Below are 17,656 nucleotides of genomic sequence, written 5' to 3'. Positions count from 1 at the left end.
TATGTATGTTTGTGATAAATATAATATTTAGCATAAAAACTGTCACACAAGAGAAAATTTTGAAGCTTACCATTTGTACCCTACATATTTTTAAAAATGGTGTAATTTGTAATTTTGATTTAGGTTTTCTGTGAGGAAGAAATCATTTTCAATCACTGCCATTTCTGTTTTTTTTTTTTGGAATACAGTATAGTCAGTGGTAACACTTGTTTAATAATAATAAATTAGATATTGTACATGTTTTGCTTGTAGTTATTATTTTTATTCAAATTTTATTTTCATTTGTATTCTAAAACTATCTATAAATGTGTTTTTTGTAATAAATTTTCAACAAAAACAAATTGTCTTCAACAAACAACCATTCATATAACCATGAACCATAAACCATAAAACCCTTACATCAAACATATTATTTTATGTCATTCGGTGTGACACTTCTTCCCAACTGAAAAACAAGTTTTCCTCAAACTCTGGTTTATTTTGTAGAGTCTACAATATACAATGAATTTTTGAAGAACTAATTGTTGAATTTTAACAACAAGCACTGGTCATATATCATTCAATCACAAAGATGATACTGAACATAATTTAAAATTTTAAATACAAGTACATGTTGCTGTTTTTTTTCCGTAGATACACAAGATATTTTTGTCAGATTCACATGACATCTTGATTTTTCTGGAATGGAACAGTTCATTGTAGCTTCTGGAAATTGTAAAGTTTCAGGGCGTTACACCATTAAAAAAAGGCTTGAACTTTTACTAACTATCAGCTGTTTTCACCAGTAACAAACATATGAACTGATTTTTCTGAGTTGATCATAACTGATGCTCTTTCTGTCCCAATAGTTTCAGCTAGTTTCTGAACATCATATTTACAATATAATACACTACAAGTTAATTCTACATTATCCATATTACGTTTTGGATCTTTTAACATGTTACAGAGTTCACTATAATAATGGGCATAATGTGGTAGTTCGTAAAACACTATATGATGTATTCCTCTTACACGATACCTAAAACAGAGAACAATTTCATTGTTATATTAACAAGTGGTTGCCTATACATTATCACTATATCAAGGGCAGTCACCTATCTGTGTCAAATCATACCAAAATCTAATGATATTGTTGATTTAAACAAACACACATTATTTAATAAAATTCTCACATAAACTGTTCATCAGAAGATCATCAAATTCAAAATTGTCTAAGATCTCATCAATATAATGCTCAAACATATTGACAATGCTTATGATACTTAATGCTGAATGGACAATGAAAATTTATATCAAGAATCTGTTAAATAGAGGATTGTGATCCTCAAAAATAAGCTGCCAAGCTAGTCTGGTCAATAGTGTCAAATAAACAGCCCTGAAACACAATCCAAAATTAGTTCTTGAAAATTAGATGTGTTTTCATGTTTGAGGATTACATTCATTTGTAAATACAAGATTTGATATGATTGGACATCACTGGACAATACACATCAAGTATATCACTATACCATATAGCCAAAAACCAAAAGAAAAGGGTTCTGTTTGATTATTACCTTCTATAGAAATGTAATCGTTCTGTGTACAACATGAAAGGTACTTTACCAACAAAAAATAACCATCTATATTTAGATAACTTGTCTTCTTTTACATATCTATTATAGAATAAAATAATGAGAACTGTACATCTACAATAATTTAATATTTTCACTGTTAAAATAGTTCTCAATAGTTCTACAGCCATATATATTTTTGAAGAAAAAACATTTTTTTTAGTTTTTTACATGCATGTATTAACAAAATGGACACATCACAAAAACTAAAAAAATCTACATTTTATCCTTACGATTTTAACAAGTAAAGAAGCACAACATCAACATCAAAGTCAGGTGATGTCTGATGATAAATAGCTCTATACAACCAAGTCTGTCCAACGTGCCTGTATCTCACATGACAAAGATAAAGCATTAACTTACTCATTCATTTGTACAAAATTCATTTCTTCTTTAACAAAGTAATTTCTAATTCTGACAAAATCAAAATATGATGGTATAAAAACCATGGTGTGTTTCTTCATGTGATCTTGTATATTGGGTAATATCTATAATAATATAGAGAAAACAGTTAAAGGGATAGTAAGACGGTTCCACTAAAAGTAAGCGTTATATAGAAACATCAGAAAGGCCATTAGATATTATTGGCAACTTTTTGCCTTTAAGCTGATAGGGAAATACTAGTTAATAAGAAACTTTTCTGCATTTCATCATGTGAAATAGCTGGAAATTTCTTCTAATGCATACCATCTTAATGATCATGCAGATTTTTAGCATTCCATTGAAATCATGGAATACAGGTTGTACTGGGATTATCATTTTCATAAGTAACGTTTTATCAAAATATATTATATATGAATTACCTTTTTCACAAAGAAATTAAATCTATCATCACAAACTTGACTAAAATTATTACAGTTAAAACGATGAAAAGTCTGAAATAGTAAAATACAAAACATGATAAATATGAAATGTCTAACACAATAGATACAATAATATCTGTGACATCATTTATATAGTTATCATAACTAATATATGCCTATTGGGATCAGATTGAAAACCATGCGTTTTTGACAATTATAGAAAATTTCCTAAGAAATTCCAGTCCAAAACTACTGATGAGCAAGTAAAAAGACTGTGGATTTATTCTTCATTTATGGCTTCATATTGGACTGAGATTATATAAATATATATAAACCTGAGGTAATTGTGTTACTATATGACATATACTACCATTACTTGGTTTACGTTGTATCTGTATTTTACCACTATAATCTTATTATAGTTAAGGTCTAATCTTTTCTACTATAAATATATACATTCAAGAAAAATTGCATCCAAGCATTTCATTTTAGTATAATTCTATTTAACCCAAAAAAGAAAGAGTAAAATTTTTTGAATTGAATACACACCTAATGTTTTCCTCTGATGAAAACAAGTGTAAATTGTTTTGTAATGTAATGTTTGTTATTAAGGATACTATGTGAATTCTTATTGAATAAAGCTGTTATTTCTGGAGAAGATATCGAACTAAATACAGCAGTTTGTCTGTAATATTGACTCCTATAATATACAATTATACATTTATATACATGACACAAATACAAATTTCCACTGTTAAAATAGTGCTCAAAATTTGCAAACATCAGTATGGACACAGAATGAAATAGGTTAGAAAATTGGGAGAAAATCGCGCTGATTGTTTACAAAAAAACATGTATCATTCTAATCATCTATGGTATTTTCATCCCTGATGTCCCTGATCTGTATTCCTGATTTTCAATTGCTATTAAGAATTTGATTTGAACTTGAAACAAGTATATAGTAACTCTCACCATCCTTCTAATGTCCACATTCTAACTCTAGAAAAATCTACACCATGTCCATCTTTAGGTTGTTGATGCATTTTCTTCATAATTTGCTAAAATAAATTGTAATAATTGTAACATTAATATCAGGACACCATCAGTATATCACATACTTAAAAATCTTCAGTAAGTTTTTAATGTTTTAATCTTCTTCTCCATCAAGACATATCCCTTTTAATTCTAGTTAAGGAATTTTTACAATGTTAACAGAGATTTATATTACACACATTACAATTTGAAGAGTACTCTAAGGAACGCTATGTGGTGTTTTGGGTCTGTTAGTACATAATAATACAATTAAGCAACAAGTTTTGATATATATGAATAATACATACCATAACATGATCCCAATTCTGCATGAGGAAGACATCAGCTTGATCAACTATTAATAATTCTATTGATGATAGAAAATCACTGTCTCCTTTCTCACTATAATAAATAATATAATATCTTTTACAGCTGTCTCTTTAACACGTCTGCTACTGCTACATATTTCTATTGTGTTTCACTATAGCTGATCATGATTTCACAAGATTTTCAAAACATCCAATCAAATTGCTTTTACATAGTCAATTTTACGGTTTGTTTTGTAAATTTGAACATATGCAGGAAAATCATATGGGATGGGCACACTTGTTTCAAAAAGTTAACTTGGACAAAGTGAACCCCATTTATTTATTGATAAGGGGTAGTTCTTTGAATGATTATGTGACAGAGTTTTGAAGACAACTTGTGTGACTTGTTAAATGATTGTACCTACCCCTCTGTACCAATAATCGTCCTCAATCCCAGTGGTGAAGCAATAATTAAATCTGACATATAGAAATGGGAGTAGAGTTTTATCACAGATTTACAAATTTGTACACCAAATCTAAAATGATCATCTATATTACCAGCAAATAATGCATCAAAATCCTCTGAAAATACATAGAAATATAATGAATCGTCAGTGATTTATAGTTAATAGTTAACCAATTACAAAATAACAGATTTACCAACATCCCATCTTAAGCTGCCACCCCATGTTTCAGATAAAAAATCCTCATCAGGAGAAGACAGCAAAGTAATTGAACTCCAAGATATCATCAAAAAGAAATAATCAACATGGATATTTCATGTGCTTCCTCAGCCTTATTTTATATTAAGATACTTCCAGTTTTACTTTTAGATTCTAAAATCATAGATAATTTGTTTGCTTTCTTGAATAAAACTTTTAGCAAATTCAGGAGTGGCATTAAAAATAATACAATGCAACACACATTATAGTTTTATCTTACAAGAGATATAGGCAATATAACTTACCTGGTTTAACTTTCTTTTTATCTTCCTCATCTTCTTCATGATATTCCTGAACAAATCTCTTTCTATTCATCATTTTAGCCTACAATAGTAATATTACACTTGCAAAAAAATTTACAGCAAAGTTAAAATGAAACGAAATGAAATGATTGGAGTTTTACGTCCTACCTTTCTGCAAGTAAACTAGAAGGTTGACATTATGTTAAGCTTGGTTCTGCCTCAGACTTTTTTACTATTAAGGTTAAATTCAAAGTTTAAAAATTTTCTTTTTGTTTTAGCATCTCTAAGTTCTTTACTCATTTGAAAGAGAAGTGGTGAATCATTTAGTTTAAAACTGGCAATCAAAGATTTCTGAGAAAAGAATAACAGTAAAAAATACTCACTTTTTTGCCAGTAGTGATTAAACTAATGAGTATATTGACTATTTTATAAGCTGATTCTCTAAATGGTACTAATATTAAAACTTTGGGTCGTGTTAATCCTTGATCACGATAATCTCTGTAACATAATCAAACCACAAATTATAAGTTAACGTCATAAAAAACACTAGGATCTGGAGAAGATTTATAGCACATTTTACATTTTACGATGCTGTTATTAACTAAAAATCTAAATAGGGTAAAGACCTATAAATACTCAAAGCTACGTCATAAAAAAATTGTCAAAAATTTAAAATGGATCATGATTGCTAAAAAACTGTCGAGAAACTTTACTCAATTTGAATTTGAAAGATAGCTCCTGTTTTATTTTATATGTATATATTTCAATTTGATACCAGAATATGATAACTTACTCATCAGTAGATGATTTCTGATCTTTTATCTTAGTATTGTTACCAATGACTTGATTTCGGGATCTGAAAATTAATATAAAATTATGACAAACTTTCAATTAAGTGTGTAAGACCATGAGTTGTTTCAACAACAACTCTTCCTGTCAAAGTTCCACACTTTCTGTGGTCATGAATTTGTGTGAATAAACAATACAGATATTTAGATCTTACTTGACTATATGATTTATCAGATGTAAACAATAGGCCAGTCTTATTTCTTCTTGGTTATGGTGGCTTCGTTCACTATAGTATACATCCTGTAATAGACAAAATTGGGAGTTATAAATGTACCCTTCTGCAGAAGCAATGGCCTGGGCAAAAAATCTATTTTGGAGGCAAAAATAAAATAGTAAAAAGTAGTAAAATCATAAACAGGAAAGTAAGATTAAATATATAAAACTGGTTCATCTTAATTCTTTTGCCATCTCTATAAAATACAGTGATGGAAAGGGTCCTAATTAAAATAAAGGGATTTACATCCTACTTGTCTACATCTAACTGCACTCAAGAGACCTGGAAAATGTCTATGTTGATGGATGAAATGCAATTTACGATTTTAGACTTTGAAACCAAATTTTTTTTCAAAATTTTTAATATATTTTATAAGATATCATATCAACCAATGAGAAAGATGATAACAAAAGTCTTACCTGATAATTATTGAGAATGTTGAAAAGTCCTTGTTGTAAGGGGGATAACTCTTCTGTAAAATAAAAGTAAATGTCAAAAATTTAATAAATGGACACACTGGATTAGTAGAGAAGTATTGGAAGTAAAATTGAATACAGAAACCAGTGATTACCTGTATGTATATTACATAATGTCGAATTAGTCTCTGATATTTTCTTCTGTAACTTTTCTTGTATCTGATAGGTAGAAAATAAAGCACTATTTTATGGTAAATCAGTTAGCCATTTCTATATTTGATAGAAGTCTGCATACAACTTACAAGTACTTCATTTCTACACACACTTAACAGTTTGAATCAACTCAAAAGAGAAGAGTAAATGCAACTTTCAAACGCAGATAAGAAGGCTCTAATTCTGACAGTGAGCTATGAACACTATGACTGATAATGTTTGCTAAACAATTGCCATTTCTCAGACTAAGGTACAATTTATACAATAGGGATCAAACGGATGATGAATATACCAGTTTAAAGTGATTTCTACTTAATAAATACAACATAAACACTTACATGTAATTTAGTCAAATGTGTATCTTTATAATCTGTGATAGGTAATATACTTTTATCTATATAACTTATCTGTGCCTTTCCTAATCCAGGTACCTAAAAAAGAAGGAAACACATATAATAAAATTTCCAAAACAACCTTTCTTTGAATGGGCGCATGTCTACATGAGAGATTGACTTTATATGAAAACAACAAAAGAAAGAAATTTTCTGTATCTGAATTTGGACACATGATATACTTAATGCAGACCAATTATGGATCATCCTATATAACTTGATCTAAATTCTGAGATTTAAGTCTTATTATCATTTTGGTATCAACTTAGTAACGTCTTGATCCATCAAGGCTTTAAGATGTGTCTCAACTGACATCTAGCCTTTGATTCAACACAATTTTCCTATCACTGAAATTTGATTTGTCACAGCTTTAGGTAATCTTTTATATTATCAAAAATAATAGGAGTTGGAAATGATTTCCAATAAAAGAAAGAATATTAAGTAGGATTCAAAAAACTCACTTTGATATTTTCTTTACTCCATTTTTCTTTATTCTTTATTTCATTGATTATTTTTTCATCCACATCTTTTTCAAAATGAACAGAAAAAGGATCTGAAAAGATAAATCTATATGATTAAGAGACGTTGTTTAAGTCAAGAGAAAGAAAAAAAAACCAGCTGGTCCAAGACTAGAATCAATGACAACCATTTGTTCAAACTTTGTATTTTGTGCTAGAGTTTTCCTATATTTACATGTATTAAGATGTTTTTATGAATTTGTACACATCTAAATGTCAAAAATGTTTGTCTTATGTGTGTATCTATGGGATTTGGCCTTTATACTGAAGACTTCTGAGAATCAGCACCAATTCACTGTAATATATATAGCAAAACTCAGCCTACCTGTATCTTGAACAGTGAAATTATCTTTATCATCATTTTCTTCTAAAACTTCCTTATCATCTATCTCTACATCCTTGATTTCTAGAATACAATAAATAACATCAAAATCAAATAATCCAATAAATGATTGATTACATTACAGCTGGATAGACTGGATATACGAGTGAATATGACTTGGTCACCAAACTTTCACATGCCAATCCAGATTGGAGCCCACAGGTGCCAACTGATTGACCAAACAAATGATGTCATGTAGTAAACCAACGCTCTAACTGACTGTGCTGTAGAACGTGCAAGTGTTTTGATCACAAATTTTCTTAGCAATATTTGGTGTTGTTCTCCACCACTTTACTTCATTCAAAAACATTCTGCTAGATCTGACAAAAATGGGAAGACATAAATTTTTCCCTGCATTATACAACTAATAAATTAATTTCTTTCATATAAATTACAGAGAGAGTACCTGGAAATTCTTCTTCATCTTCAATTTCTTCTTCGTTATCTGAAATTTCCTCATTAATACCCTGTTCCTCTATTCCATCTTCATTATTATCATCATCTCCATTTTCTATGCTATCCTCATCATTTTCAAAGTCATCTCCATCATCTTCAAGGTCATCTTCTTCAGCTACAGAAATGTCATCGTCCGCGGAATTCTCTTTAGGTTCAGCATCCTCATCATTTATATCAGATCCTTCCTCTTCACTGTCCATTTCCTCCTCATCTTCTGAGGATGCTAAAAGATAACAATGAAGATAAACTGATCAATATCTATGCAAATCATGATTTTGACAAACAGACAATTGTATTTAAGAGGAGGAGCCTATTTGGAAACTCAAGGGATGAAAAATCAGGCTTAGCCTGATCTTTTTTAAGGTTTTCTACAGTTAGAGAGAAAGATTGTTCTGTATAGATTCAAAAATTGTTTGGAACCATGACTTGAACTCAGTATTTCATGTATTAATGAGAGGTTTCATCTGACAATATTTCTACAAGTTTGAATCATGAATAAATACAGGTAAGTAAATGTAACAAAAGAAAAATGATTTGAACAACCAGGAAAAAGGTTAAGGGTAATGATTATTACATTATTATCGTGTTGAATTATTTCCATATAAGGATTAATCATATTAAAGTGTTAAAATATGAACTAGTTTACTAAATGAATTAACTAGTGACATATTAACAATCATACATGTAACAGCTCTAATCTACACAGAAGCCAATAAACAAATTCTAAGACAAAGCCAGATGGCACTAATTTATTCAAGTGTTAATTACTAAATCCAATTAGTAAACACAAACTAACACTTAATGATCAAATTGAACACAGGGGTATTTGGTCAAGTTCCTGGATAATTCTTCTCTAACTACAATGTTTTCTGAATTGAATTTTGCCAATCATTTTCGTATGAATTGAAATAGCAATTACAAAATACTACTGAGAGTCTTAGATTGTCTTTAGATTGATAAAAAAATTAACCACTGGAAATGTTATTATTTGTAAACAAGATTTTACAGACAGGAATTTTCAGTCCGAAAAGTAGGTGATTTTCACATGAATTTTCTGGGAGGAAAAACAATGAAGCAAAATACCACGAAATCATACTAAGACAAATGGTATATAATAGAAAATTTAATTTAAATATTTATGAAATGAGAGAAAAATTTCAATTCAAAGCTCGATGTAGTCAGAGAGTTGTCTATGTTCTTAAAGAATCTAAAATCATACAAATCATGTATATTATTGAAAACATTTTCTAATATAGGATTACAGTTTACCACATATAAAAATACATAACCAAAAGACACTTACATTTATATACAAGAGAATTGCCTTCTTTTTCCCCAAAAGTTGAAAGAAGTTCCTGGAATGGATGTTGACTTTCTGTATCCTCTTCTCCTTCACTCTCTGATGATTCTGCCATTTTTTCCTGTAATGTAAATTCTCCATTTAAAGAAAAATACAAAAACAACATAAATGTCTTTCAGGATTCAAAAGAAAGTTATGTCAATTAATATTCCAAATTCATTAACAAGCTTGTAGATTGGATCCTCAGACGAATTGAAAACTCTCTAAATGATGAAAATTCATCTCAGGCCATCTGAAACTGTTTGCTTCTGACTTGCCCCAAGACCCCTTTTACCCCTTTGAGGCTCAGAGTTGGAGACTCCCATTTTTGGTCTCCCTCACTATCACATGCATTTTCTAGATACACCCCTGCCTAACTTAAACTCAAAATGTCCACTATGGACTATACTATCAACCTCTCTTTCCTTGACATCTTTAATCTCAGTATAATGTTCATTTCCATCATCCCTGAAAATATAGAAGATCTTTTTGTATACAAATTGAAAGTAGACATAAAAATTGTAGTCAGCAGATAACAAATGGAAAATCAATCATATTACAGATTTTGATATTCACCTTGCCTCTGATGGGTGAAGCTCTCCGTATTCCTTCAAATGCTGTTTTTGTTTAAATGATAGGGCATGGAGATTGCGTTTTTTCCTTGGTTTCTTATGTACACGACCATGCTTTTCTTTGGGCGCCATGTTTCTTTTTAGCTCACAAATACTGAAAGTACCCGTAACTGATTGGTTCGTTGTCTAATCTATTATTAGATTGCCCATTCATCGCAAGTCTTATTTAAATCAGCTTCATTAGACCGACGCCATTCTTTTCTTCAGAGCGGTCACATTACAGTTTTAAGTGTAAGTTTGTAAGAAATAATAGGTGAAATTTCGATATTTTCTTGTAATTTCATGCTTGTAATATATTATGTTATTGGAGAACAGTAAGATAGGGTTTTGGGAATGATTGCAGGGTTTGAACACGACTTTTGGTTTTGATATTTTCCTTTGTCTGGAGGCGAAGCGGAGTAGTCAGTGTTAGTGTTGTGGCTTAAATCTAAAGGTTTCACCTTTATTATAACTTAAGTCTATTCTCTTTCCAGTTTTTATTCTGTATAATAAGTTACATATGTATGTAAGTTTGCACTACTGTAGTCTGAGAGTCCCATCTCACGAACTCAAGTCATGTCTATAATGCTTATTGCAGTCGGCCTAGTACCTTTAAGGCTTTGACAAATCTGAAAGAATTTTATTTCAAAGACTTGTAACTATGAAACTTTCCATTTTCAGGTTTCATCATGACATTCAAGATATTTATTGGTAATTTAAGCCATGAGGCGCAGGAGTCTGATTTAAGACCTGCCTTTGAAAAGTATGGAGCTGTAGCTGAGTGTGCAGTTTTATCAAGCTATGGATTTGTGGTATGTATGTGATTAGGGTGTTAACAAGTTACTAATTGAAAGTTTAAACAGCTTTTTTGCTGATGACTCTCACAGTTTTCTTATATTCAACAGTTTTTTTTCTTTTCTCAAGTGAAGGAAAATCTTACTTTATCATTTGCAATTTGAATTACCCTGAAATCATGATTTTATTTATCTTTTTCTTTAGACAATATAGGACTTTATGTTTTTAATGTACCGTAAATATGAATGATATGCATACATGTGTTTTTGTGTATTTCAGCACATGGAAAATGAAGATGAAGCCCAGGCAGCTATTGAAGGGTTAAATGGTTATGATATTTGTGGGTTAAGAATAAGAGTTGAGGTATGCTTAATTTAACACAACAGGTTAAGGATGAAAAGGCTATACTAACTAAACTGTCTGAACAACGAGCATGCATGTAACGGATAAACCAGGAGCATAGATTTTAATATAATGTATGCATGTGTACACATCTGAGAAGCCTTAGTATACTGGTGCTGTCAAATATTTTTCACCAGCGTTTACTTCTAATCACATTACACAGTGAATTCCTATCAATTTTCATTTTTTTTTATCGACACTCTGATTATTATGATTTTTACCTAAATGCAAATATGAACTTTCGACATGAAAATTGGAGTTAAAAAAGTTCATTGAAATGTTCTTGGTCACGAAAGTATGGATCCGTCCGTTTTAGTTCACTTTTGCTTATATCTACTAATGATATTTTACATGTAACCCACATCCATCCGCCTTTGTTTAATTGAATAGTTTTTATCGCAGTGCGACAACAATGCCAAAGAAGATCGGAAGCGAGAAAGCGTCGGAGAAAGAACAGATATCACTTACAGGCGTTATTTCTTGCAGTTATATATCCAGTTATTTTTCTTTTGCGTTCCTGCAGTATTATTACCTGCGTTCTTGATTTAAGCTTATTTACTATTTAAACTCTTATCTTTGCGCAGATGTCACATGGAAAAAAGGGAGATGGACCGAGACGAGGCGGCCGTGGAGGGTAAGGATAGAATATTGAATCTAGAAGCGTACCGATTCATACCGAACGATATGCGATTTCAAAATTTACTGCATGCTTTTCCTACCGTTTGTTAATTGTTAATTGTAAGCGTTTGACGTATAAATCCTTGCGACCTATTATTGTTTAACTTACCATACCGTAGATATGCTAACCTTGCGTTGAGATTTTGAATTCGGCAAATTCATGTACTGAGAGTTAGTGTTTAATGCGATGTTGTGCGTTTTATGTGAAGACATATGGTGTAAGTCATTTTGTTAATATTTATTTCTCATTTTTTCAGGAGAGGCGGAAGAGGTAGTTCTCGTGGTGGAGGACGTGGTAGGGATGGTCCTAGAGGGGGAGGTGGACGACCTTCACCTTATGACAGGTACCCACCCCCATCGTCTTCCTACTATGATAGGTATGATCCCTACTCGAGGTATCCATACCCTGAACGAGATTATTATCGACCTCTACCCCCAGTAGAACGATATCGAATGCCACCTAGTGATAGATATGCTGCTCCACGTGATCGCTATGCTGCTGAGAGACCTCCACCAGACCGTTATGCAGCTGCTTATGAAAGAGAAAGATTGCCTGCAAGGGATGCCAGATCTGCATATCCAGCTTATGATCGAGGTGTTGAACGAGATGCTTATTATGGTAGAGAAAGAGGTGCAGCCGCTGATTACTATGGACAGTGAGTAAAATGTAACTAAGTCTTTTATATTATTGCATCATTTCATTCCTCAATAACTTTGATTAACTGACTTCTTTGATATTCCAGTTCCAACTAGTTGAGCTGCATTATAGGTTGTTTTTAGAGGAAAGATATTATGGTGTAAGACTATTATCTTGCTTTCTTAATCATCTGTACTTCATCGATAGAAAATGAATTCATTTTAGCCCACCACTTAGTATCTTTGGTTTGATCTGTTAACATGTAATTTTTTAATTCTTTCATATACATGTATTGGATTGATTTGTGTATTTATCTTTCAGTGAAGCGGAACGTTCAGCTGCCCCAGTTAGTAATGGATATAGTTATCGTGGAGAGGCAAGGGGTGGTTATGCTGAAGATAGTTACAGAGCACCAGGAAACAGTCAGTCTTCATTACAAACACAACCAATTTACTTCTAACGTAGCTATTGTCATACTGTTGTTCTATATTGTTTTTTTAATTGATGTTATAACACATGACATTGAAATGTATTTTCTTTTGTACTGAATATCGAATTGATTGGTTATTAGAATTAGAATTTGCTATTGATGTAAAATTTAGTATCATTTGTTATCCAGTGCTTGAGAAATATATCTTATCTTCCCCATACTTAATATTTGCTTTAAGTGCCAAGTATTCTTCGGTGTGTTTTTTATCATTTGTAAATATTTCATTTTAGTCCCAATAATTTTTACTCCTTTTAAAGAACAAAATCATGTACTTGAACCCTAAGTTTAAAAAATTCAAGGGAAGTAACCTTTCCAAAGTTATTCAAAAATGTAGTCATTAAACTGTTGTGCAAATTGTTGTATAGATTTAATAAAAATCTTCAATATTTCTGTGTTGATATATTTAGTTCCTATCATGCTTCAGCAGGTAAATGATTTCTGGTTGATGATGGAATTTTCATGAATCAGCACTAACTGATAATTGCATATAGATTTGCTCACACGTATTTACTTAGAGCATGTCCATGACATATTGTCATTTCAAGCAGAGGTCTATAATCATCAACAGACATTAATACTCAGTGCTAGGATATTATGCTAGTATTAAAGCCTGACACACTGGTTGAACATCCTAAGGGTTTTGATGGCATTAATTTATTTGGACATGACAAAACATACTTTTTTGAATTTATCTTGGATTTGGAGCTACAGATCCTCCACACATTAGCAGAGAAGAGACATTACATGGACATCTTTTGATGGAACATGCTGGATAGTATTAATTCCGAGTTAGTCATTAACCACCGCGTGAAGTGCTGCGTCTCCTGACCTGTTGAGTCTAATAATTCAAAATTGACCCTGTAAATGACAATTTGCGACACGGATCTTATGACCCTATCTACAACAGTTTCTGATTGTTGAGTGGCCGTCAAAATTTAGATAGGGTCAAAGTTTTTTTTTATACTAATTAGCAGCATACATGCTGCAATATTTCATTTTCAACCTCAAAGTACTCACGAGTAAAAAAACATTTACTGTTCCTTTAAACAGTCATGATGAACTTGACTACAAAGAGACTGGGTAATCAATATCGAATTAACCAACACAAGGCGGCGCTACGAATTCTATAGTTATCACATGACATCATGTTGATAAATAAATAAAGGAAACAAGGAAATATTACTATTCTATGAAATTTTCGAAGATGAAGCTTATCATATTACTTGGGCTTTTGCCCGCTGTGTTTTGTACCGGAGCACCGACTGAACAAAAGAATCCAGAAACGATTCCAGAAATTGTGGATGCTGCTAACTTTGCAGTTACTTCACTGAACGGTTTGATGGATTCTGATCCACAAATGAGCAAACTGAAGATAGTCTCTGCTAAAACTCAGGTAAATATTTAAAAAATGATAATAAGCCTAAAACAAAATAAGGTTCTTTGCAGAAGAAGTAGACATTGATACAAAGACTTATTTTGAAGTTTGGCACAAAGTGACAAAGTTAAGACTAAAAGCTTTGGGAGGCATAAAATTTCAATAAAATCATTGATATTGTGACAGATTAGTAGGCCTGTTAAGTAGGCTATACATATCTCAGGCCTACATATTGTCATTTCTATATTTTTCGTTGACCTGACATGGATGTGTTTACAAGATTATATTCTAATAGTAAAAATCTAGTTATTTTTACTCCAGGGAAATATTAATTCAAACAATTTTTTATATTATTTGGAGCTGAAATGGCTTCACAGGCTAGTGGCTTTCACATTCAAGAGAGCAGTTCAGACAGAAATAGGTCAATAATATAGGTCGAAATGTCGCTTGTCAGAAGGTTGTATCAAAGAACTATACAGTTCTATGGTTGTATGGACAAGGCATATAGTTCCCAAGATAATTAAGTTCTGTGTATCATTTACTTGATAAAGAAAAACGAAACAGGTATGATCACTCCTATTGCATACATCATTACATTGGTTGTTTATTTAGGTGCAGAAAAGCAGTCCTAAATGAAACACTCTGTTAGATTGATCTTTTTGTTTCAGGTTGTAGCTGGTTATAACTATTTTCTCAAATTAAGAGTTCAGTATGGTTCAGAGGTAAATATTCTTCTCTTTACAGTTTTTGTATGGTACATTAACAATACCTAATGTTAAAGTCTATATAATACAAACTGATAGAAGTTAAGTCTTAAGAATATAAGGAATTAATTCTACTTTATCATTCTTAAAAAAGCCGCCTTTATATATCTTTATATTTGAAGGCTTTCCTATTTCTTGTATTCAGATTGAAGACTCAAGGAACTTATAGATCGCTCTTAGTGATCTTAAACTTGTTACATGCTGTTAATGTAATGAGAAATTATGTTTTCAGGTGAAAGAATGTGAAGTAGTAGTATGGGTTAAAGCCTGGTTAAATATGAGAAAAGTAACATCTCAGACTTGTATTGATATGAGTGGTGATGAACCAGCAGAGCCTACTGTATTAGGTGGTGTTGTATCAGTCAATGTTGATAAAGAAAGTAAAACAGCTATCTCATTTGGTATTGAACAGTTTAATTCTAGATCTAACAATCTGTTTAGATCTCTACCATTAAAAATTACGAATTTGAAGAAACAGGTTTGCAGACTTTTTAGTACTGTCTTTTGATTTTGAATGCCTTAATTTCATGCTAGATCAAAATTGACTATATACAGTTTGCAAATGTTAAATGTTCACTGATGAATATAGGATATTGGAAAAGGCTGCATCTCAATCAACTGTAGGTGATTGTATAATTGTTTGATGGGACTTAAGGGTTTAATTTAGCTGTATTTTGATAAATAAACTGAGGTTTATATGCTACAGGCTGTTGATAATCCCTTAACTGATGGAAATAATAGGTCTACTGTCCTGATGTCAATCATCTTAATTTGTTACATCTCAATGACAAGAATTAAACAAAATATTGTAAAAAAATGTAATTTAAACATTTTATGTTTTGTAGCTTGTTGCTGGTAACCTGTATACATTTGATGCTACAATACAATCCAGTTCTTGTAGAAATACCCCTGATAATGCCAAGAAAGGTTTAGATGAGTGTCCAGCTAGTAATGATGCTACTTCTGTAAGTCTGTGAACATTTTTCAAAAGTCTTGAATTTCACAACCCTTTTAGAGTATCATGGCTTCAATTTTATAACTGAGTTATAGGTATGTTCTCTTGAATATGATAAGCATATGTTTAATTGAAAAGCTTTCCATCATTTATGCCTCTAAGCACACTCCTTTAAACAAACAAATGTAGACATGAGAATAAGAATGCAGACTGAAAACTATTGAAATCATAAAACTTTATTTCAAAAAAATACCCTACCATAAAATGGGTCTGGTTCAGTGAGAACACTTAATTTGCTCACAGGTATTAGTCCTTATTTAAGATACTGTACAAATGTGAGTTATAATGTTGTAACTTTAACATGTAGTGAGCTCTTGTTACTATATTTTGTTTTCCTGATGATATCAGTCTAAAAATTTGACTTTTGTTTTATTGTAGAAGCAGAAGTGCTCATTTAAAGTTTTATACCAAGCTTGGGTTGATGCTGATAAACAATGGACTTTAACTGACTTTAGTTGTAAAAAGGTAAGAAACTATGAATTGGACTAATCTTCGTAAAATAATAATTGAATACTAATTTAGTTGTTAATTTTTAATTTAAGTATTTTTTTTTAGTTCAAATTGATACATGGCAAGATCTTGATATTTATTTTTTTTTGGCATGTAAATAAGTTCTCATTTTCTCCTTAATTTGTTGTACTTTGGTGTAGCACATTCTTTATTAAATAACTGTATGGTTCTATCTTTACCTTTTTTTTCTTTGAGTATTTTTTTGCCATTCCTATTAACATTTTTGCTATGAGCTTTAATTTCTGTTCCTGGCTCTTGAATTTTTTTCTTATGTTGCATGTTTCTTTTGTTTTTTAGGCTTAAAACTTTTACTAACAAAGAATGCTGAAGCAGATAACCAACTTACATATTAATTACTTACTTAATTACATTAATATAATACCAGATTACATACTTTTCCTCAAACATAACCTAACTCTTAGTATCAAAGCCATCAATTACAAATATTTAAATTATTAGCTATTTTTGTCAGTTAATTTGTATATTTTTTTTTAATTGTATTGTTTTCAATATGAAATCTTATGTTTGGGGAAAATTGATCCTAAGTTTTGTAACCACTACTTAATTCTTATTAACACTGAAATTTCAATTTTGCTTTAAACTTGTCTCCTTATTAGAAGTGCTAAATCTCTTTATTTTATCAAATTTTGTGTGTTCAGAATTTTTTATATTCAATATATTTTTAGTTTCTTTGAAATATACTTTTATTTCTAGTATTGTTTATTTGATATCAGAATTCCTTTTTCATAGACAGAAAAGTGCAAAATGAACAAAACTCAGCCAAAAATATTTCCTTCTTTTTGCCTGTGCACATTAAGGAGTTGCATTTTCCCTGAGGAAAATTTTTGTTCATTAAATCTTCTCTAATGCCAAGGAGGTGAAA

General features: G+C 31.0%; 3 protein-coding genes across 3 annotated transcripts; 2 read left to right on the top strand and 1 right to left on the bottom strand.

Annotated features, from left to right (window-relative positions):
• Positions 1-768: 768 nt before the first annotated feature.
• On the bottom strand, positions 769-6,247 carry LOTGIDRAFT_138628 (hypothetical protein; the record flags this gene model as incomplete). The annotated part of the gene is made up of 14 exons (XM_009048769.1): positions 769-1,018; positions 1,554-1,652; positions 1,974-2,098; positions 2,414-2,485; positions 2,749-2,825; positions 3,031-3,113; positions 3,386-3,471; positions 3,754-3,847; positions 4,179-4,335; positions 4,721-4,799; positions 5,101-5,215; positions 5,511-5,573; positions 5,721-5,806; positions 6,200-6,247. Coding segments are annotated over 14 exons (1,434 nt in total), but the record flags the coding sequence as incomplete, so codon positions are not given.
• A 4,067-nt stretch (positions 6,248-10,314) lies between these two features.
• LOTGIDRAFT_238035 (hypothetical protein) lies at positions 10,315-13,499 on the top strand. Its single transcript, XM_009048768.1, has 6 exons — positions 10,315-10,359; positions 10,789-10,919; positions 11,182-11,265; positions 11,889-11,938; positions 12,240-12,638; positions 12,941-13,499. The coding sequence occupies exons 2-6, from the start codon at positions 10,797-10,799 to the stop codon at positions 13,077-13,079; spliced, it is 795 nt and encodes a 264-aa protein (XP_009047016.1). The 5' UTR covers positions 10,315-10,359; positions 10,789-10,796; the 3' UTR covers positions 13,080-13,499.
• Positions 13,500-14,313: 814 nt separating this feature from the next.
• LOTGIDRAFT_172187 (hypothetical protein) lies at positions 14,314-17,076 on the top strand (the record flags this gene model as incomplete). Its single annotated transcript, XM_009048767.1, has 6 exons — positions 14,314-14,502; positions 15,153-15,206; positions 15,481-15,726; positions 16,094-16,213; positions 16,642-16,728; positions 17,071-17,076. The coding sequence occupies 6 exons, from the start codon at positions 14,314-14,316 to the stop codon at positions 17,074-17,076; spliced, it is 702 nt and encodes a 233-aa protein (XP_009047015.1).
• Between the last annotated feature and the right edge of the window lie 580 nt (positions 17,077-17,656).

The sequence above is a fragment of the Lottia gigantea genome (genome assembly GCF_000327385.1).
Source record: "Lottia gigantea unplaced genomic scaffold LOTGIsca_128, whole genome shotgun sequence".
Classification (NCBI taxonomy): Eukaryota; Metazoa; Mollusca; class Gastropoda; family Lottiidae; genus Lottia; species Lottia gigantea.
This window is presented reverse-complemented; position numbering and strand designations above follow the sequence as displayed.